The following is a 22,248-nucleotide window of genomic DNA, read 5'->3' as shown; positions in this document are numbered from 1 at the left end:
TTCAAACTCGCATCCTAATAGTAATAGGTAGTGGTGTCCACATGAAGCCTGCATTATCAGCATATTTCTTACTAATATTATGGTTCATCTGTGCTTCAACAGTACTATCCTTTAAGAGTGAGACTCTTTAGAAATGGTTTGTGAGGAGAAGGGAGGCTTTTCTTTGTTAAAATTCTAGTTCTTTTAGGTGACCCACCTGTGGAATCCAAATTAATTCACTGCGGTCCAACCTCTGGTTTAGTTCTTCTTCATGATTTGGGGACCATTAGTAGTATTACTTTTTAATGTTAAATTAACCACTACTTTTTATATGGTTGATTTTAAATGTTTAAAATTTCCTGTTGTTAACTTCCTCCATAGTTATTAAGTGATCATTTAGCATGATTTTGTCCAACATGCTTTTAACAACCTGTACTTGAAAACAACAAGTTCTAAGATGTGTTTTTTATCTTGTTTTGTTTTCCCTGTAGGCTTTCTCCGTATTTTTTGTTTGCGTAGCATTCACGTCAAATATAATATGTCTGCTGTTCATCCCCATACAATGGCTTTTCTTTGCTGCTAGCACATATGTATGGGTTCAGTATGTATGGCACACAGGTAAGTCTTAATGATTTCTTAAATGGATAGAAATCTTGGATTCAAATTTTTAAAATGTGATTTCTTTGAACAAATTATTAATATTTAGAGTTGAGTTTAATGTGGATGTTTTAAGGTTGCCTTTTCCTACTAGATTGTAATATACCTTTAAAAATACAGTTTATCAAAATTTAAGAAAAAAGAAAAAAGTATATTTTATCTTTTTTTTATTATTTGAATCCAAAATTCAACCCTTTGTGATTTGATATTTCAATTGTAGGCATTTCAGTTACCAACTGTCACTATGAAGGTAGCCATTTTTTTTAAAAAGTTGAGTTGATTTCTATTTAGGTATACTTGAAGACAGCCGTGTGCCAAATAAGAAATATGTTAAAGGAGTTTCAGCATCGAAAGGAATGTCAGAGGTCATTTAGGTGAACCCTTAATTTGGCATAAGAATCCCCCACAGCATCCCTGGCACATGGTGGTTTTACCTCTGATTGAAAAACTGTAGTGACAAGGAACTTATCTACTGTTCCTGGCATCCTGTTCCACTTGGGGGCAGCTGTCAAAGAAAGTTCTTCCTCATACTAAGCAAAAATTTTCCTCCTTATACTTTTGACCCAGTATGTCTTAACTGTTTTTGGGCTTGCTGATTTCTTAGAGGATCTAAAGAAGTTTTCCCGAGAAAAATATATAGGAATATACAAACTTTTCCTTAAAATTTCCAGGGACCTGCAGACCGTCCCCTCAAGCCCAAACATGAACCTCTGTGTTAGAGCCACAATGTAGTGTGATCTTCCATGTTAACATTTCTTTAGAGATTTGAAGACACTGTCATATCCTCTTAAGTCTTCCTTTCTGTAGGCAAAAACATCTCTGGTTTCATCAGCTTTTCCTTGTATGGCGTTTTAAGCACTTTCACCATTCTGGTCTCCCTAGTTCTTAGTGGTCTGTGTACTATTCTTTCATTTGTGTTCTGACTAGAGTAGAGCTCCTTTCTTTTTAGAGCTATACTTCTGTTACTTCAAACTAAGATGCGATGAGATATTTTGACAGCTCCAGCTCACTGGCAAAGCCTGAGTGTGGTATGCACTGGGGATTTGAGAATTGGCTCTCAGAGTCACACTTGTCTGTAAAGCTGCATGAAACTTAATTCTTGGGCCCAGCTGCAACCTGTAGGATTTTGACCACTGAGGGAGCACCAAATAATAAAAGCTTTCTGGAGCAACATTCTCTCTCTTCTCAAAGCTGCTAAGGGGATGATGTTGGCTGTGTAGAAGACACGATTGAACTCTGTTTTTTCAAGTAACCGCTGTGAGCAAGGTTTTCTCCGTATTTACCACTCTTTCATATCTAACTTGATTTATAAGCTACCATGAAGATTTTTAGTCTGCTTTCCTCTAATTAAAGTAATTTTTCTTCACACTAGTTTTTACTTATATACTTTGTCCTGGGTCTCAGTTTTGAGTGAGTTGCCCACTTGTACTTGTCACTCTCTCTAGATCTCAGTTTCTTCTCTGTCATATAAAGGTAATCTAGATAATGTCTAACAGAGCCTTCCAGCTCAAATATGCTGTGACTCTGATGAGCTATGGCGATTTCCTAAATTTCTTCAGTAATGTCTTAGTAGTGTAGAAGAAACTAACCATATAACTATTAATAGAACCTTTTGAGAACCAGTTCAGTGGGTGATCCACAGGACAACAGTGTAACTAGTGTCATAAAATGATACTGGCCTCTCTTTAGCCCTAGGCTCAGAAATGCCTGTCAGAATAGCTAAGTTGTGAAATATGTTTTAATTTGCAATGATTAGTGCTTAAACAAACAAAACAAAAAACTATGTGCTCTTATTGGGCCCAAGAAATATGAATGCAATTTATATATAACTTGGGGCTAATTTTTTTTCCAATTGTTAAAATTTAAAATTCTTTCTTAACGATATTAGGAATGGTTGATGAAGTAATGTATGGCCACAAAAGAATGATAATATTACATCCTAAACTTTTTGTCCTTGCTGTTAAGAGGGGGAAAATCCTGGATACAAAACTACATGTACAACATGATCATTATACTTGTTCAAAAATGTTTTCAAGGCCGGGCTTGGTGGCTCACACTTGTAATCCTAGCACTCTGGGAGGCCAAGGCGAGAAGATCGCTTGAGGCCAGGAGTTTGAGACCATACTGAGCAAGAGCAAGACCCTGTCTCTACAAAAAATAGAAAAACTATTTGGGTGTAGTGGCATGTGCCTGTAGTCCCAGCTACTCAGGAGGCTGAGGCAGGAGAATTGTTTGAGCCGGAGTTTGAGGTTGCAGTGAGCTGTGATGCGAAACCACTGTACCCTGGCCCAGGCAACACAGTGAGACTCTGTCTCAAAAAAAACAAAACAACTTTAAATGTGGTTTTATTTATTCGATAGATGTAGAATATAGGTATTTTGTCTAATTTTGTCTATTTTTTTCTGTAATATGCTCGATTTGTAGGAGCTCTTTGTATATCAGGGCTATGAATCCTTTGTTTTCCATATATTGTAAATATTTTCTGCCAGGATGTTTGTCTTTTATTTTTTGTCAGTGATTCTATGGAATTGTTTGTCATATAAAAGCCTTCAATTAGAGTAATTTGCTTATTAATTTTGATCAGTGGAAAGTCTTAATGAAAGTTACTGTAGTTGAATCAGTCTCCCAAAAACCCATCTGTTATGTTGGTTAATGTATCGTTGATGCTTGTCTCTCTGCTGCTTTCTCACAGAGAGGGGAGTGTGTTTGCCTACAGTGTCCCTCTGGATACTCTTTGTTTATATTGAAGCAGCCATTAGATTTAAAGATCTCAAAAATTTTCATGTAGACCTTTGTCGTCCATTTGCTGCTCACTGGTAAGTATTATATCTATTCTTTTATTTTTCTTTTCTTTCTTTCTTTCTTTTATTTAACTAGATTTAAGGAGTATAAGTGGTTTTTGTTACATGGCTGAATTGCATAGTGGAGAAGTCTAGGCTTTTAATAGTATTATGTATATTCTTAATCTATAATCCATTTCAATGTAAAATATTAAGTTTAACTGTAAATTTATTCTTAGAGATTTTATATGAACCTAGAAAGCAGTACAGCCTGGTAGTAAAGAGCATGAGCCCTCTTTTCTGGCAGAAGAGTGAATCTCAGCTCTGTCCTCTGATAGCTGTGTTGCCTTGGGCATGTCACTGTCTCTAAGCCTTGGTTTTCTTACTTGTCTCTTGAGGTCATGGGAAAGAGGAAATGAGGTGATATATGTAAAGGGTTTAACTTAATGCCAAGCACATAGGTGTTTGATGAATGTTAGCTGTTTTTATTATAATCAGATAATGATTCCAAAATGTCTTGATGAAATATATGGCTATGTCATGAAGTTTAAAAGAACTTAGAATTTCCTCAGCCTATTTATAAAAGTAAGAGAATATTATCAATAATTTTTAAGGGAATATTATTTCTCCTTATGAAATATAAATGAATATTAAGATATTATTCATTTAACCTTAACCATGAAACATTTTTGAAAATGAGCTTGATTCTTGTTTATATCTATTGTGGAACTTACCACCTAATCTATATTTCTCTTAAACACACCAAGTTTTGCTAATATTCATGGCAAAAACCAAATAAACAGTAATCAACTAAAAAAATACCATTTCCAGTATTTTAATCTTTTCACAAACAAGTGAATTAAATAAACTTGGTCAATAAAATTTGTCACTTTAAATTTCTAGTGAGACTACATTTAAACTAATTATAAATTGATACGTTTTAGTGTTAGTGAAGCTTAATACGGACTTGACAGTGTTTGTAGAAGCTTTGAAATGATATTAGGCAGCCTGATGAATTGAATGAAAATCTTTTAACTTTCTATCCCAGAAATTAGAGTTCTAAGTACAGCTGGTTTAATTTGGTGGTACAGACCAAATGTTGGCATGGATAATATCAGATACTTACTTAAATGATTCTTGAATTTATGTTATGTTTTTTATGGACTAATTTTCAGGGAATAGCTGGTGACAGTATCCTTCAGGCAGCAAGAAGATTAAGTTAATGTAGTCACCTGAATTTGACTCTGCCTTCTAGTATTAAAAACCAAATGACGGCCGGGTGCGGTGGCTCACGCCTGTAATCGTAGCTCTCTGGGAGGCCGAGGCAGGCGGATTGTTTGAGCTCAGGAGTTCAAAACCAGCCTGAGCAAGAGCAAGACCCCATCTCTACTAAAAATAGAAAGAAATTAATCGGACAACTAAAACTGTATAGAAAAAATTAGCCGGGCATGGTGGCGCATGCCTGTAGTCCCAGCTACTCGGGAGGCTGAGGCAGGAGGATTGCTTGAGCCCAGGAGTTTGAGGTTGCTGTGAGCTAGGATGACGCCACGGCACTCTAGCCTGGGCAACACAGTGAGACTCTGTCTCAAAAAAAAAAAAAAAAACCAAATGACATCCTTTTGATTTTTAATGCATAAGCCAGATCAATGTTTCTTCAAAGACATTAGCCACTGTGTCTGACAGTCACTGTGGTGACTCCTTTAATTAGTTTGAAGAATGCCAAAGTCTGATGGGAAGTGTCCTCTTATGTTCTAGCAGTCCCGTTGTTCCCTGCAGGTTTGTTCTATGTGCCAACTGCTTCTGATTTCCACAGCAGACATTCTGTTTATTTATGTGTTTTCTGAATGCTATTCGCAGCTACCACCATCAACTAGAATTTATTTTTTAATTCTAAGTCATAAGTATCTTCATGTGCTTGATGCATGTGTTGTTTTAAATTTGCAATTACTGGCTGGATTGTCTTCTTTCTAGTATTGGATACCCAGTGGTAACTTTGGGCTTTGGCTTCAAAAGTTACGTAAGCTATAAAATGCGGTTAAGGAAGCAAAAAGAAGTGCAAAAAGAGAACGAATTTTATATGCAGCTTCTTCAACAAGCCCTCCCTCCAGAACAACAGATGCTACAGAAGCAAGAAAAAGAGGCCGAGGAAGGTAGGTCTTTACCCTAAAGCTGTTGGCTCAATAGGCTAGTTGTTATTTTGTCTCTCAGTAGAATTTTCTTTTTTAGAAAAATAGATAAAATTTTAGATTTTTCTGTTTTTTGGTGTTTTTCCTCAAGGCCATTGTTTTGTTTGGCTATGAAATACAGAATGTGGATGAAGTTTTTTACCTACTCTCTGAAGACTGTGCTTTTAAATATGTTTACTTTATAAAAGTAAAAATATTTATAAAATATTTATTTAAAAATATTTTATATCTTATTTTATATTTTAATATTGTGATTGTTATAATATTTATTCTCAGCAATAAAATAGTATATAACTATGTGAATTTGTAATTGAAACAAGCCAAGAACCAAAGTATAAGCAAGAAAGAGATGTGGACATGTAGAATTGAGTTTTATAAGTTAAAATTCTTCTGAATAGAGCAAAGATGGATATCTTCATCTAAATGGTTTGTATAATGTAATGTGGTTTTTAAATTGAACTATTTCTAATAGGACCTCTCTCATGGGCATTTAACCAATAGAAATAGATAAATTGACAGCAATATCAGCTTTCTTTGGTTTGGGAGTTAAAGGTCTGAGGTCATGTTTTTAGTTAGTGTATGTCAAATATTTTTCCCTGATATAGTTCAAAAATATCTCTTCTAGTAGACTTTAACAAATTGGAATGTATAGACCTGATACAGACAATTCTTTATGAGTAGTCTGATAAATGAAAGAGACTTCCTTATTACTTCAACACTAGAGTCAAGAAAAAGGATACCCTAAAATCATTCCTCTTCTTTTGTTTCACTTAACCTTTTTCTTTTCAGTAAAATTATAAAATCCTGATCATATTTTTAAGGCCAAACCTTCAATGGCTTGATGTTCATAAGTGATGGTGATTTTTCTAAATGTGCAGCCTCTCAGATGTATTTGAATTTGCTTCTCGAAGTTAGCATGATGTGCTGTAGTTACTACTTCTAAACAAGTTTGCAAATTCATGTAGTAAACTTCTAAGTGTGGGTAGTCATTTGTTGAATTAATATTTAGTTTTTGAAAAACTAAATATTCTGGTGTGGTTTTTTTTGTTTGTTGGTTTGTTTCTGGTATTGTAGCAGCCAAAGGATTACCTGATATGGATTCCTCGATCCTTATACACCACAACGGAGGTATCCCAGCCAACAAAAAACTCTCCACAACTTTGCCAGAGATAGAATACCGAGAAAAAGGAAAAGAAAAGGACAAGGATGCCAAAAAACACAACCTTGGAATAAATAACAACAATATTCTACAACCTGTAGACTCTAAAATACAAGAAATTGAGTATATGGAAAACCATATCAATAGTAAAAGATTAAATAATGATCTTGTGGGAAGTACAGAAAATCTCTTGAAAGAGGACTCATGCACTGCTTCCTCAAAAAATTACAAAAATGCCAGTGGAGTTGTGAACTCCTCACCTCGAAGTCACAGCGCCACAAATGGGAGCATTCCTTCCTCATCTAGTAAAAATGAGAAGAAGCAGAAATGCACTAGCAAGAGCCCAAGTACACACAAGGACTTAATGGAAAACTGTATTCCTAATAACCAGCTAAGCAAACCAGATGCTCTGGTAAGGTAAGTAAGTGTGCGTGCTGGGTTGTTACCAACATTTTCCCATAAACTTGCCATGCTCTTGAAAAACAAACACTCCCATATGGGCCTGTAGGAGTTGTTTGTAATCAGATATTGTGACCATTGACATTCTGGTGATTGTTTTATGTGGGTTTGTTGGCCACCTTGTGATAATTGTCTTGAAGCATTGACTTAAGCTCTTTGCAGTGTTCTGAATAAGGCGTGACAGTGATTACTTTCCACATGTGACAAATTTATGTGTAACTTGATTCCTTAGTAGTATTGAAAGTTAATTCTTAGTCCTTGTTCTTTTCCGTTTATATATTCAAAGTTCTTTTGGCATAAACACAAAAAGAGTTTGTGCCCATCCATGCAAACTTCTTTATTTGTCAAACAGATACAGATGGGGGGATGTTGAGAAAGTTGTCCTTACTACCTTGTGCTTATTTTTTGTTTGTTTCTTTATTTTTCTATACTTAGAATATGAATTATTTCTAGATAACTCTGGGAGAGTTAGGTTTGAAAAGCAATCTCTTTCTAAAAATTCCATAGACAAACACAGTGTTAGACATGGATTTTAGTTAGAAATGTTCCTTTTCTCACTTTTAATTAAAAGAATAACATTGTTATATTACATTGACTGGCTCAGCCTTAATTTTGCTGTATTTTATTTGACTTATGTTAGGCAAACACAAATATATTCTTTTCACCTCAGATCTCTAATTTAGAAGACAAAATCTGAACTGGAGCTTTTCTTTTTATGTGTAACTAACTCAAGAGGGCAATTGTTAACTCACCCCCTCCAGTGAATTATCTTATATTCCTCTTCCTTTGGCTTTCTTAAAGGCAGACAGTTTATTCTAGGAGGGAGGATATCCAGCCTTATAAATTGTATGAACTAGATTATTAATTTGTCTTGATTTTCTGAGCGGTAGCTAGATTAAGGGAAATATATTTGGGTTCTACTGCTACGAGCTGTAGAGATTTTTTTCATAGCCCCAAGCTACTTTTGGAAGCATACTGTTGCTGTTGCTTGGCTGACATCCACATCTGTTTGTTAGGACGTTCTGCCCAGGTTGCTCTGCAGAGCAAACAAACACTCAGCAGAGAACCCTCCTTCAGAGGCCCATGGGAGAAAGACCAATTAGGCGACCTTCTATTTCAAAAGGAATATCCCACAAATTCACTAAATGCTATAAATGAAACATCTGCCACAAGCTACTTAGCATCCTTTCTCCTACACAATTTTTTTTTTTTTTTTTTTTTTTTGCGACAGGGTCTCGCTTTGTTGCCCAGGCTAGAGTGCAACAGTGCAATTATAGCTCACTGTAACGTCAAACTCCTAGACTCAAGTGATCTTCCTGCCTCAGCCTCCCGAGTAGCTGGGACTACAGGAGTTAGCCACCACACCCAGATGATTTTTTAATTTTTTATAGAGACGAGGTTTCACTATGTTGCCAGGCTGGTCTTGAACTCCCGGCCTCAAGTAATCCTCCCGCTTTGGCCTCCCAAAGTGCTGGGAATACAGGCTTCGGTCGCTGTACCGGCCCTAAACAATTTTAATAGTAGCAGTCAAACCAAATCAGTTTTCTTCTGTTGGTTGTTGCAGAGAGAGCAGTCAAGGCTCAGTCTTGTGACACCATCTCAGTTGTGATGTTGATTGACTCTGCTACCTGATCTGCTTGTAGTAGAGAAGTTCAAGGACCCAGATGGCCAGCTGTCCAGTAAACTGGGGCTGATGACGTGGGTCCAGTGTCCCTGTGCCTGCGCTTGGGAAATATGCCTCTTCCTGTGGTCACTAATGTGTACTCTGCCTTGACCTACAGGGCCCCAGGTGTTACTCTGTTTTGGCGAACTACTTGCTGTCAGATAAATAAATAGGAAATATTATGTTTAAGTAGTTTTGTAAGCTTCCATGGATTATTTTCAACTTTTAATGTGATATTAAAAATAAGGGAATGACCTAAATATCCAACAGTGGGAGAAATTTAAATAAATTATGGTTCATCCATTTGATGGACTATTTTTTTTTTTGAGACAAAGTCTCACTTTGTCACCCCAGCCAGAGTGCTGTGGTGTGATCATAGCTCACTGCAACCTCAGACTCCTGAACTCAAGCGATCCTCTTGCTTCAGCCTCCCAAGTAGCTGGGACTACAAGTACATGCCACTGCACCCAGCTAATTTTTCTGTTTTTAGTAGAGGCAGGGTCTCTCTCTTGCTCAGGCTGGTCTCGAACTCCTGAGCTCAAGCAATCCTCTGGCCTTGGCCTCCCAGAGTGGTAAGATAACAGGCGTGAGCCACTGTGCCTGATGGACTTTTAATACAGGCGTTACAAAATCATACTTTTGAGCCATATTAAAAAATATGGCAGAGTACTTATGTCATAATGTTTCATGAAGAAAGGAGAAAGCAATTTACTTAAAAGCAATTTTTTTTCTAATATACATAGGAAAGGGTTTTGAAGGAAAAGGAACCAAAATGTTAACAATAGTTATTACCCCTTAATAGTACTGGGCATTTGTTTTCTCTTTTTACTTTCATACATTTGCAAATTTTTCTGTGATGAACAACACTGAAAGGTTAAAAGGAAAGGTATCTGGCTAAGCAAATTATCCAGCTTGGTTGTAGGACACCTTATCTCACTTCTCGCCCTTGGCTATCTTCTGTGTTTCCTCTTGTTTTACTTCATATGTTTTGATGAATATTAATAAGAGTGTGACTGATCTAAACCTGACATGTTTGAGTTGTTAGCTAGAGAACGGGTTTGTTATCTTCAGATGGAGAAAGTTGGAGTCAGTGGTCTCTAAGGCTCCTTCTAATGCAAACCTACAAGGCTGATGGTATTCAAGCTCCCTTCATTTCTGCAGGTACACCCAGAGTTGTGCACAGTTCCAGGCTGATTATAACTTCCACAGGGATGCTTTAGCGATAAGATTGATCTACCCCACAAGTTCCCCACCCCTAATTTACCCTTTTATAAGTATTCAAGAAAAAATTTGAAAACCAGTACTATATTAATTATCCAGTAACTCTACTGTAATAATAAATTAATTGCAATACATGCAATAGCATTGTCTATCTCAACACCATGGTTGAGAACTGCTATTTTTGAGGAACCGATTCAGTGACTTTTGGGAGAAAAATTCATTACTGCTACAGCAATTTCAAGAAGAATTCTTACAGATCAGTGTGGCTGTCCAAATAATGTTTGATGGCCATTCCCTGTGGAGGGGCAAGCAGTCTGGCAGGTTTTTTTCTCAAGCTCTCCCAGCTCGAGGGATGCTCTCTCTAGTGTGCTGTATATATACCATGAGTTAGCAAATCACAGCACACAGGCCAACTCTGGCCCACTGCCTGTTTTTGTAAAAATAAATTTTATTGGAACACAGCCACTCTCATTCATTTACATAACGTCAATGGCTGCTTTCATGCTACAGTGGCAGAGTGGAGTAGCTGCCACAGAGACCATATGGCCTACAAAGCTGAAAATATTATAGTATTTATATATTATATATGATTATAGGATTAATATCATAATGTATACTGTCTGGCCCTTTACAGAAAAAGTATACTGACCCCCATGGTATGGTAATTGGTTTTTCTTTTGAGGATCTTTTGCCCTCATTAGATTGTGAGCTCCAGAGGTCAGAAGCTGGGTCTCTTCATTTTTATATCTTTATATAAAAATAAAGTGGTCCACGAATGTTTGTTGAATCAACAAATGACATGGGGGCCAGGAACTGAGTGAATGGAGAAGGTTCTGGTCTATAAGGAAGTACAGGAGAATATGGAACAGAAGGTGCTGGGTAGATAAGCTAAGGTAAAAGACTATGGGGGAAGGCCAGGAACTTGGGAGTAAGTGTTGCCTGTAGGGTCCTTCCCTGGAAGAGTTTGGGAACTTGCTGAAGCCAGTCCAGAGTCCTCTTTTGGTTTTAGAAATATTTATCTTACACAATGACCCTGTTTCTACCAGCTTGATTTCTGAATTCTTTACCCAAGATATTTAAAACAGACTTACTATGTTGATGGTCAAAAATGTTTTTATTAAAAAATGTTTTTATATATAATCTGCTTGTGTGTTAAAAAATTTTAAAAAATGTTTTTAACTCTGATATGGGAAAAATTCTGATCAAAACCAGAAGAAACAATGAGGAAAATTGGTTGGTTTAACTAATTGCTGAGTTAGAAAAGAATGATGTAAATTAGAATAAGGTTTGTTTAAAGTTTTTCCTCGGTGGTCAATTTAAAAATATTTTGAGTGTGAGAAACTTATTAAAAACTTAGAGAAAAGGGGAAAATAGTCCTACCACCATAACACAAATCGTGTTAAAATTTTGTTGTATTTTCTCATCAGCTAATTTTATATAGCTGTGGCCATAATGTTTATGTAGTGTTTTTAAAAATAGATTTTGCTTTTAGAACAGTCATAGGTTCACAGAAAAATTGAGTGGAAGGTACAGAGATTTCCCTTATACCTCCTGCCTCCACCCATGTACAGACAGCCTCCCTCATTGTCAACATTCCCACCAACGTGGTACATTTGTTACACTGATGAACCTACATTGATGCATCATTATCACCCAAAGTCTGTGGTTTACATTAGGATTCACTCTTGGTGTTATACAGCCCCTGTGGATTTATAATGACATGTATCCACTAGTATAGTATCATACAGAGTAGTTTCACTGCCCTAAAAATCCTCTGTGTTCTGCCAATTCATGCCTCCCTTCCCCATAACCCTTGTCAAGCACTGATCTTTTTACTGTCTCCATAGTTTTGTCTTTTCTAGAATGTCATATGGTTGAAATCATATAGTATGTAGCCTTTTCAGACTGGCCTCATTTAGTAATATGCATTTAAGATTCCTCTGTGTCTTTTCATGGCTTAATGGCTCATTTTTTTTTTTAGCTGAATAATATTCCACTGTCTGGGTGTACCACAGGTTATTTATCCATTCACCTGCAAGGACATCTTGGTGGCTTCCAAGTTTTGGCAATTATGAATAAAGCAGTAAACACCCATGTGCAGGTTTTTTGTGTGAACATAAGTTTTCGACTACTTTGGATAAATTCCAAGGAGCGCAATTGCTGGATCATATGCTAAGAGTTTGTTTAGTTTTATAAGAAAATGCCAAACTATCTTCCAATATGGCTATACCATTTTAAGCATTTCCACCAGCAATTAATGTGAGTTCTGTTGCTCTATATTCTGGCCAGTACTGGGTGTCGTCAGTGTTATTGATTTTGGCCACTCTGATAAGTGTATAGTGGTGTCTTATTGTTTTAATTTGCATTTCCTTGATGGCATATAATATTACATCTTTTAGTATGCTTATTTGCCATCTGTATATCTTCTTTGATGAGGTGTCTGTTAAAATCTTTGGTCCATTTTTTAATTGTAGTGTTTTGTTTTCTTATTGTTGAATTTTAATAGGTCTTTGTATGTTGTGGATAATAGTGCTTTATCAGTGGTCTTCTGAAAATATTTTCTCCTAATCTGAGGCTTGTCTTTTTATTCTCTTGACAGTGTATTTCACAGAGCAGAAATTTTTAATTTTAATGAAGTCCAGCTTATCAATTCTTTCATAGTTGTGCCTTTAGAGTTGTATGTGTAGTTATTGTGTCTTGCTTTTTTCTCTTAAATTATATCAAAATCATTTTCTCAACTTAGCCCAACCCTCATTTTCATGTGGTGTGGAAGATTCCGTGGTAGATCTGTGCAGTCATTCACCAGTCACTCTGCAAGGTCAGGCAGATTGGGCTGTGACACCTGAACTGCTGTCCTGAAGTTTCGAGGCCTGCAAGCAGAGGGAGCGACAGTTTTGTTTGCGTTTGGCACAAAGCTCCCTCTCAACCCAGCCCAAGACTGTGGTTTCTTATTGGGGATTGTGACTTCTTTCAGTTTCCTGGTTAAGGGAGAGAATTTAAAACCTTGAGTTAACAAAATACAAAGAGATCCATAGTCTGTAGAAATGTTGAAGCAAAAGTCTCTTCTCTGTTTATTTCCATTCCACTGCCTCTTTTGTATCCAAGACAGAAGATTCATCTTTTTTATTTTAGTGTTTATTTTTAATGTAGTATCAGCTCTTTAAAGCAGTTGAACTATCTGGTATGAAGAGTCATAAAGGCAAAGTATTCACAGTTTGCCTAGTAGAGTAGCATTTAATAAAACTGAGTAGAATTTAAAATGATGATTATTTTTTTTGCAACTGGAAGAGATCTAAGAGATACCTAGACCAGCCTCCCTCGACCCTATCTTTTTTATCAGAGAAGTAAATGAGCCCTAGAAGATGAAGTGGCTGGTCCAGGTGACCCAGCTAGGGTGGGAGTGCCAGGACCAGAACTGAAGTTTCTCGACTTCTAGAACTCTTTCTTATACCGTGCTACTTTTAAAAAGTTTATCAACCTTTTTTTTTTTTCTGCTTCATAGTTTTTTGTGTTTTTGTTTTAAATGCAGACACAACTAATGTTGGTTCAGGGATGGCATTAGAGCTAGATTTTATGATCTCATGCCTCAATCTATAGAATAAGTGCTTAGAATTTCAGAATTCATTTATTTTCCTTTCTACTAGAGAGATACTTTTGTGTTTTAAAAATTCTTACTCTTGCTAAAGACACAAGGTGTACTTATCTCTGAACAGAAGGGGGCCAGCTGCTTATACCCTTGAAAGCTTACAGGATCTCTGAGAATTCAACTCTGGTTAGGGATAGCTTGGGAATTAGTCTGGTCCAGACAGCCTAAAGCCCTCCAGCGTGGGATTTGCCCTTTATTTTGGGGGTAAGCTTAGCTTGGCAGCAGCAGACCTAGAAGCCCTGAACTGGAAGTCTTAAGACCACAGATATAACCGTCAGCTTACCCTGCAGAGAGGCCACCATTGACTTATGTTCCTCTTTCTGCTTGAAAGGCCTGGGGGTGGGATGTGGGCATTGCCATAATGGTGAGTTCCTGGAAATTTTGAAGCATGGAAGAAGGAAGAGCCTTAAGGAAAATGGAAATCTGGGTAAAGTTGTAATATATTGAATACTCTTTTATTCCTCTCTAAATTCATTTGGTTATTTTAGGCACACAAAAAATGTTATTACTTATAACTTGATTTGCTCCTACAATTAGTTCTGTTTATTTGGAGACTTGAAAGCCTGGGAGGAAATGGAGAAAACTTTTCTCAGGATTTTTGCAGGACTCTCTAAGCAACTGGTAGCCTTGCCTCAGAGGCAAGGGAGGAATGGAGAAACACTTTCAGATATTTTAACTCATTCACTTGCACTGAGAAGAGTTTAACTTATATCCAGGAACTAACTTATATTACGAGATCTGGGTCTTAGAGAAATATTTTTAGAGCATACAGATTAATAATGTAATTTATAAATAGGCTATATAATGTTCTACTCTATCAGAGAGTATGTTGATTAGTATTGTGTTTTAGTCATCTGTGATATGAGTATTTGTAACTCATCCCTTTCTAGTGTAAGCTGGTAAGTGAGCAAAATGTCATTGCCCTTCATTGCACCATGTAGTCCACGTAAACCTTGTATTTGTGTTTTATTATGATTTTAGATTTCTCTTAAAGAAGGGGAGGAAGATAGCAAAAGCTAAAAAACAGCTTTCCCCTTTGACTAGACTTTGCTAGACAGATTGATCAAATGTGGTTTGAGTAGCAATTCACAGACTTTGATACTTCTGAATTTAATCTTGCCTTCCAAATACCAGCATTTAAGATTGCTGTGTAACTTCTGACTTTTGTAAGGCTCCTTAGTGTGTGTAGTCTTACTGTTTGGGGAAAAAACAAAAGAAGATGGTTTATAGTACTTCCTATTTTTTGTTTCCCCACATTGTAAGATATACCCAATTTAAAATTATATATTCATTGAAAATTGAAGGGGCCATATTTTTAGATAGTGATTTTTAATAATCAGTGGATTCAGTAAGATTTGGTGTGAATTAACTGTGAAACAGAGCAGAGTGAAGAGAGAATCTAAAACACCCCTATTTTGTGATCTTGGAGAAGCATTTCAAAGCAACAAAGAAAATTAGGGGCTAATGTTATTTACCGGAAGAACAAAAAGGCCCTTTTCTTACTACTGTCCATCTTTTCCTTTTTGCTTGTCCCTTTTAGGGAACTGGCCTGGGTCAGGGTTAGGAATGGGTGAGGCTGGCTCCCAGCTCCAGGGTCAAGGAAGAAAGGTGCTGGCCCAAGTTGCAAGAGAAAGCGGGGAAGAAGATTCAAAGCACGCCACCCAAGGTTATAGGCACACAGCAAGAATAGAATCCAAAGCTAAGACCTGACTATTGGGTTGAAGCAAGACAGAGCAGTCAGTTCAGGAGATGGAACATTCACCAGGCTGGTAACCCAGGGGAGGTGGCTTTTTATGGGCCATTACACTCCTCCCCCACATCCCTGAATAGTCCTTAGTGGAGAATCACATCAGTTAAGTGGGAAATAGAACAAAGGATCTCTTGAAAGGTGGAAGCTCATCTTAAAAGAAGCTCATCTTATGTTCCTCTTAAAAGAGGAACATAAGTCTTAATGGAAGGAACCCAAGATTGATTGTTAAAGTGGGAAGGGGGAGGGAAGAGCAAAACAGATTAGAAAGTATAAGCCCATTAAAAATATATTTCTCATGTGCACAGAAAATTATTCGAGATAATATATACCATATGGTCAATTGTAGTTGGCTATAGGGGATGTTTACTTTCTGCATTGTTTATTTCTGTATAGTTTGAATTTTTACAGCAGGCTTATATGCCCTTAATAGAGTGTAAATTCACCGAGGGCAGGGAACTCCTTTTTTCTGGTCCATCACAGTACACAGAGCTTGGCACAGAGTAGATACTCGATAAATATTTGTTGAATGAATGAATATTACTTTTGTGCAGGGCAAATATTAGGAAGGCTAGCAGGGGGAGGGAGAGATGAGGCCTAGGAATTTTGTCACAGTGCATCTCAAAGGCTTTTGAAGTTAGAAAACCTAAATATTACATTAGACCTGGTCAAGGACCAGACATCTAACGTCAAACTATTTGTCATTTTTGAGGAGGTTTTATCAATTTTATTTCTAAAAAATAGGCTTTCTACTCCAAACCGCTTTTCTTGGTATTTCCCGGGAAATTTTAAAATCCAGTACTCTCTCAGTACTTTTTCCAAAGGATTTTCAGGAGGTGCAAGAATTTCTAGAAGTTACAAGGGACAAGGGGAGAAAAATCTTCTGAGGTGCTGCTGTCAAAAAGAAAAATCCATTTGCTCTGGCAGTGGGTTGGTTGCTTCAGGGCCAAGGAATCTAGACACAAGCCACATCTCAGCCAAGAACATGGAGAACATCTCAGTTTGCCTTGTCTTATTCATCTTTCCTAGCTGGTCTGGTCCCCTCTGTCCTTGCCAGCCCCAGATCATTCTCTGTCTTTGTGGTAGCAGAAGCGGTAGCTTAGATCCCGCATTTCTGTTCCAACCTTTGCTCCAAGGATATCCTCCAGGTTAGAATGTATTTGGCTGCTTATATATTATCTCCAGTGCTAGAGAGAGAATGGTGCATTTGTTTTTTCTCATCTGCATTTGAATGCATTTTACCTGTGTGTCAGAAATAGTTTGAAGAAGAAAATCTGACCTTGGAAGATAGTGAATTGGGCTTTGGGGGTTTTATCCTGGCTGCTTTCCCTGCAGATGCCTGCACACCGTGGTGCTAACACCCTACTGCTGCAGAATAACTTGCTTGACTCCCTGTGAGTAAGGGCTACCAAAGCAGGCCTTTCTGCTTCTATGGAGCATATAAAAAAAAATTTTTTTTTTTTTTGGTAATGGCTTTGTTTTTAGCTGAGAGGAAAAATTATGAAGGTAAAATTATAGTAAAAAAATATATATGAAATTTTAGTATAAGGTCTATGAAAACTGAACACTTTGAGGTTCTAGCTAGACTAGATTAAAAATGTTCGCTATAGCTACTACTCAATTATTTGGAAATTTTCAAGTGGGAAAAAATAAGTAGTAGAGCCATATGTCTATTCAGTAAGTTTAGTGTGTTTTCTGTCTCTGTGGAAACATGTTTTTGATTTATGTTTGTCTGGCAGTATGTCTGAGCAGGTATACTTTGTCAGACCTGATTTATTTTCATTTTCTGCTAGGCCCATAATATTTTAGGTGCTTATAGTTTAGCTTGGTTAACCCTTTTTATATTAATTTACAGTATGGTTTGGGTTTGTTTTAACTATTACAGGGATTTAAAACTGTAATATTCTGGGATATAAACATGGTAATAGAAGCATGATGATTTTATACTTAAACTGGGCTATTTTGTGACTTGAAAACCATATGGCATTTTAGAAACTAGGCATAAATGAATTGAAGCAAGCAGTTTACCTAATGTCTCCATGTTCAGATGGCTAAGCAGGAAGGTGATTATGTTGGATGGATAAATAAATTATGAAGTAACACATAAGTTATTTGGGGGAAGTCTACATAAGAAACACTTTTAATGTTGAGTCCTGAGAGTTTATTCTATCAAAACAGTGATTTCTATAAAAAATAGACTGTTTGCAAGTTTCCTCACTAGAATTGACAAGGAACTACTACAAAACTTTGAAGGGCTTTATGTTAAATTCTGAGTCAGCACCTCTGCTGGCACATAATGAATTGAGTTTTCCAGCTAAGGGGATTAGGGGTGGATTCCTTAAAGGGGGAGGTGACCCCAAGGAGAAGGAACCATATTCTTTAAATATTACTCATGCTATCGTTTAGAAACTGGCTATCTGGATACTTTGCCAGCCAGTGTGGGTGTATTTCAGTCTTTGCAAATCTCTTGGGGACCTCTTCTTAGACCTTTTCTTCTAGCTAGCTGGGACTCTCAGGATTAATATAAGTTTTGGTTTCTTTTTTATAGGAAGAATGACAACTCTCCTTTATTATAAGGTACATTTTACCTTTCTTGTTAGACTATTCCAATAGATTCAAAACAGAAACATGAAATAATGAACTGGAAAGGAACCTTGCCCCTACTCCTTCCCCCCAGGCTCCAGAGCAGTGCTGCAGACTCAGATTCCTAGAGGAGCAAGACAGGGAACAGGAGTTAGTGGGACATGCTGGGGTGAACATTCTGGGGTCCAGTGTTGTCATTATTCACATTCAGTCGTTCAGTACTGCACTGAACAGCCAGTTATTGGCATGGGGGTTGTAGGGCCAATGTTGCTAAACTTTCTGATATTTTAAAGAGCTGCTGAAAACAGGTATCTTTGTATGAAATCTCCCAGTTAAAAAACATTTTTTAATATCACGTACAGGGAGGGCCAAATAAAACATGTTTATGGGCCACATTGGCATACCAGTTAGTGACCTCTGTTCCTGAACTTTTGCTCCCTCTTGCCCCAGCTGCACTTGACTATCTTATGGCAAAGATTTTCCTTTAGGAAGTATCTGCTAAATCCCATGAACTAGTCTGCCATGTATTAATGGGTCCTTTTTGCCATTTCTTCCTTCAGTTCCCTGCCATCCTGGAAAACAGGCCTGTGTTGACAAATACCTCCACCAGAACCAAAGACTACCCCCTTTACTATTGAATTCCCACGCCTGTTAGTCTTTCATATCGTTAGAAGAGGGAACAGCCTTGTGATAAGAAGGGTGGTTTGGAGCCTTTTGGCATTCCTTAAACCATACTGTACAGAGAGCTGCTTAGGCTACCTGTATCCAGGGCTGGTAACTTACTCCATGTTAAGATATTTTTCTACTGTGTTCTTAGAGCATAAAAATACACCAAAAGTCAGGATTTGGGCCCTGGTTATTCAGACTTCCCAGGTATACTGGTTTAGAATCTGGATTTCGCAGCACCCTCTCTTGTAACATATGTGGTACAGTCAAGCCTAAGGTCAGAGCAATGCCTGTTCTCCTGCGGCCAGTGTACGTAGCCGAGAGCCTTTCCTAGGAGAGCCAGAATGTGACAATAAGCCAGAACTAGCTATAGAAAAACTATTGTTTTGATAGAAACTGATAAATAGGGAGTAGTTGATATAGATTTAGAAACTGAGGTATTCTCTTCAGAAAGTTCCCCTTTTTTGGAGTGACCTAAAAAGTTTATAAAGTAAGAGTTGGATTTTCCCTAAGGCTTTCAAGTTATTCTGAAAGTGGCCTGTGACATGGGCAGATCCGAGAATGACAATGAACACTGAACAGCCATGGGAGGCAGGTAACAGCCACTTGTTTTAAAATTATCAAATGATACTTAAAATGTTAAAAATAAATTATGCATATTTATTATATCCAGTTTTAAGGAAGAAGAAATAACCACTATTTAATATATATCTTCTCAGCACTTTTTCTCTTGCATATATACATGTTCTTTTTACAAAACTGAATTCCTGCTATATATAATGTTTTATACAGAACTTGTGTTCTTGTGTTTTATATAGAACTGTGTTCTTCACTGACTATATCACGAGCATTCTCTTATGTCATTGAATATTCTTCTTGAATGATTTTTAATGATTTAATATTTTAATAGCAGTGAGATACATGAATATGCTATAATTTATTTAGCCAATCTTCTGTTGAATATTTGTTTCTGATTTTTTTTCTTATTACAACAAACATGCTTTTACATAAATCTTTGTGTCTATCTCCAGTTGCTGCATCAACAGATGTGAACATTTTAAAGAGTTTTGATATAAACTATCAAATCTGACCATATGCCTTTAAGGACCTTATTAAAAATACTAGTTCTTGGCACTCATAGCTTTATTCTTAAAGAACTTCAAGAAGTCAGTACCCTATTTCCCTAAACGAACAGTTGTGTGAAAGCCTCTAGAATTCTTTTCTGTCTCTCTTTGCATTCCTTAAAAAAAATTAATGTGTTTGCCTTTTGTGTTTGACAGACTACGGAACAGAGACATAAGGTACTTTGTAATATGGTTTCACTTAGTAATCAGGTCATCAAGCTGTTTATTTTTGGAAAATTGTGCCTGGTAAGCAGTTGTAGCCACCACAATGAGACCTGAGGCAGCTCCATGTTGGTATTTCCAAAGCTGTGGTTTATAGAGTATACGGGAGCAGCTTCAAGTCAGCGTAGGCCTCACTTACGATGGGATACATCCAGGGAGGGAGGGGGGGCAAGGGCAACATACGTAAGCTAAACATCTGTACCCCCATAATATGCTGAAATAAAAAAAAAATTAAAAAAGAAAAAAAAGATGGGATACATCCACTATATTCTTAGGATACATTTTTCTGTGAATGACCCATGCTACCTGTCCTGTTGGTGTGAATGACCTGGAAAGGGTGGGGGAAGGAGTTGGTACAGAGAGTAATTGGCATTTCTTCTGGGGACAGAGCTTTGATTTATGAGCTCAGCTTTCTGCACAGACAGCTGTGTGGTCCCTAACCGAGTCTTGTCTTGTATGATTAATGTATACCAGGGGAACTCCTAATGGAATTAGGTACTTATCAAGATGAAGCAGTTGCTCTTCATTCATTCTTTTCATGTGCACCTGCTGCCTTCATAAGCAAACACCATTTACCCCTGTCTCCTTCAGCCACTATTTAAATTAAAAATATGAGGGCCTGCTATAGATAGGCTGTTTCCAGAGCCTCCCATGTTGTAACACTGACTCTGTTCTATTCTAAGCACTGAGGAGATGGACATAAGAGTAAGGATTAGCAAAAGGATCTTACAAGGATTGAAAAAACTTTACAAATAAAGTCCCAGCTTTTAATTTTATAGCACAGTCAGTCCCTAGCTTCAAAGAACTTATAATCTTGTTAGAATTAAGATATATATACACAGAAAAAGATTAAACATCAGAACAACAACAAAAATCCCAGCATAGGGCAGTGGTTTAGTGCCAGATGTGAAGCACCAAAAAGGAACTTTGGGTTCCTCATGCTGGAAAGTTTTTGAAATTTTTGTTGTTGTTTTAATTAGGCCTTGAAGAATGAGGGAGATTGAAAACTGGAGGCCATTCCTCCCAAGGGGGTGGTATAGTTAAAGGCAGAATATGTCTAAAAACAAGGAGTTCTTTGGGCTGGTGTGAGGATTTGTTAGAAAACCCACCTTTCCTTCACGTGACTGTATAACTTGGATCTCTCTCTTGAAGCCCTTCTCTTAGCAAGCAGCAGGGCAAGTAATGTGTTGCAGAGCCTAGAGCATCTCTGTCACATGTTCTTTAGAGTTCAGAGATAACCAGCAAAGCCAAGGCTCCTCATTGTCCCCATGAACTCTTGGGGCCCAGCCAGCAGCCCACAAGAGATACATACTCAGGTGGTTTTCTAGAATGAGTATGAGCTGTGAATCCTAGTCACTCCTAGGTGAAGTCCTAGCTGAAACGAAGTCTGCCTCTTTTCTGCAGGACTTGTTTCCTGGGGAAATTTACTGCCCTGATGCCTTAAACTTCCCCTGAGCTCTCAGTCAGGCCTCATAAAGCTGCAGTCAGGCTTTATAAAACCGTGACGTTATTAGCAGTATCCCCTGGTGACTTTTAAACTTTCAGTGAAGTTGTAGAGGTGTGGGCTGTAATTCAAGTAATTCACAAAAGATAAGAATTACAAACATTTAGACATAGTATCTGCCTACGTTTTCAGATACTTAAAAAAAATACCCATTTCAACTAAAAGCTGACACTTGAATACTATACTTTGTTTTACTACCAGGTATCCTTCCAGATGCTCAAAGATATTTTTCCTATTTAGCCTGCCTGAAAGACTAACATTTATACTTCATTTCTTTGATCAGTTAGGAGATTACCCTTTATTAAAATGACTCTTTTAAAATTGTTTATTTTTTTATTTTTTAGAGACCAAGTCTCACTCTGCTGCCCAAGCTAGAGCACAGCATCTGTTCATAGGCATGATCATAGCACGCTGCAGCCTCAAATCCTGGGCTAAAGCCATCCTCCCGCCTCAGCCTCCTGAGTAGCTAGGACTACAGAGGTGTATCACCGTGCCCAGCAAAATTAAATAGTTATCAATCATTTACATTACAGCTTACCTTAGCTGGGTAGGATTAGGGAGAAGGTGAGATGCAGTTAAGGTTTGGAGTGGTTAGTAAGACAGTTTGATAAATTTGCTTCGAAGTCAGCCCAGCATCTGACTTGGGGACCTG

The 22,248-nt window shown here is 37.4% G+C and overlaps 1 protein-coding gene across 1 annotated transcript in view; it reads left to right on the top strand.

The window, feature by feature from the left end:
* Positions 1-22,248, top strand: part of TMEM57 (transmembrane protein 57) — a 55,208-nt gene that overhangs the window by 14,908 nt on the left and 18,052 nt on the right. Inside the window, exons 3-6 of the mRNA XM_012645917.1 lie at positions 471-597; positions 3,329-3,452; positions 5,388-5,566; positions 6,677-7,178. Coding sequence (XP_012501371.1) covers positions 471-597; positions 3,329-3,452; positions 5,388-5,566; positions 6,677-7,178 — 932 coding nt within the window. The remainder of the gene's footprint in view (positions 1-470; positions 598-3,328; positions 3,453-5,387; positions 5,567-6,676; positions 7,179-22,248) is intronic.

Source organism: Propithecus coquereli, unplaced genomic scaffold (assembly GCF_000956105.1).
Source record: "Propithecus coquereli isolate 6110/MARCELLA unplaced genomic scaffold, Pcoq_1.0 Scaffold239, whole genome shotgun sequence".
NCBI classification, from domain to species: Eukaryota; Metazoa; Chordata; class Mammalia; order Primates; family Indriidae; genus Propithecus; species Propithecus coquereli.
The sequence above is the reverse complement of the archived record's forward strand: the minus strand, read 5'-3'. Positions and strand labels throughout refer to the sequence as shown.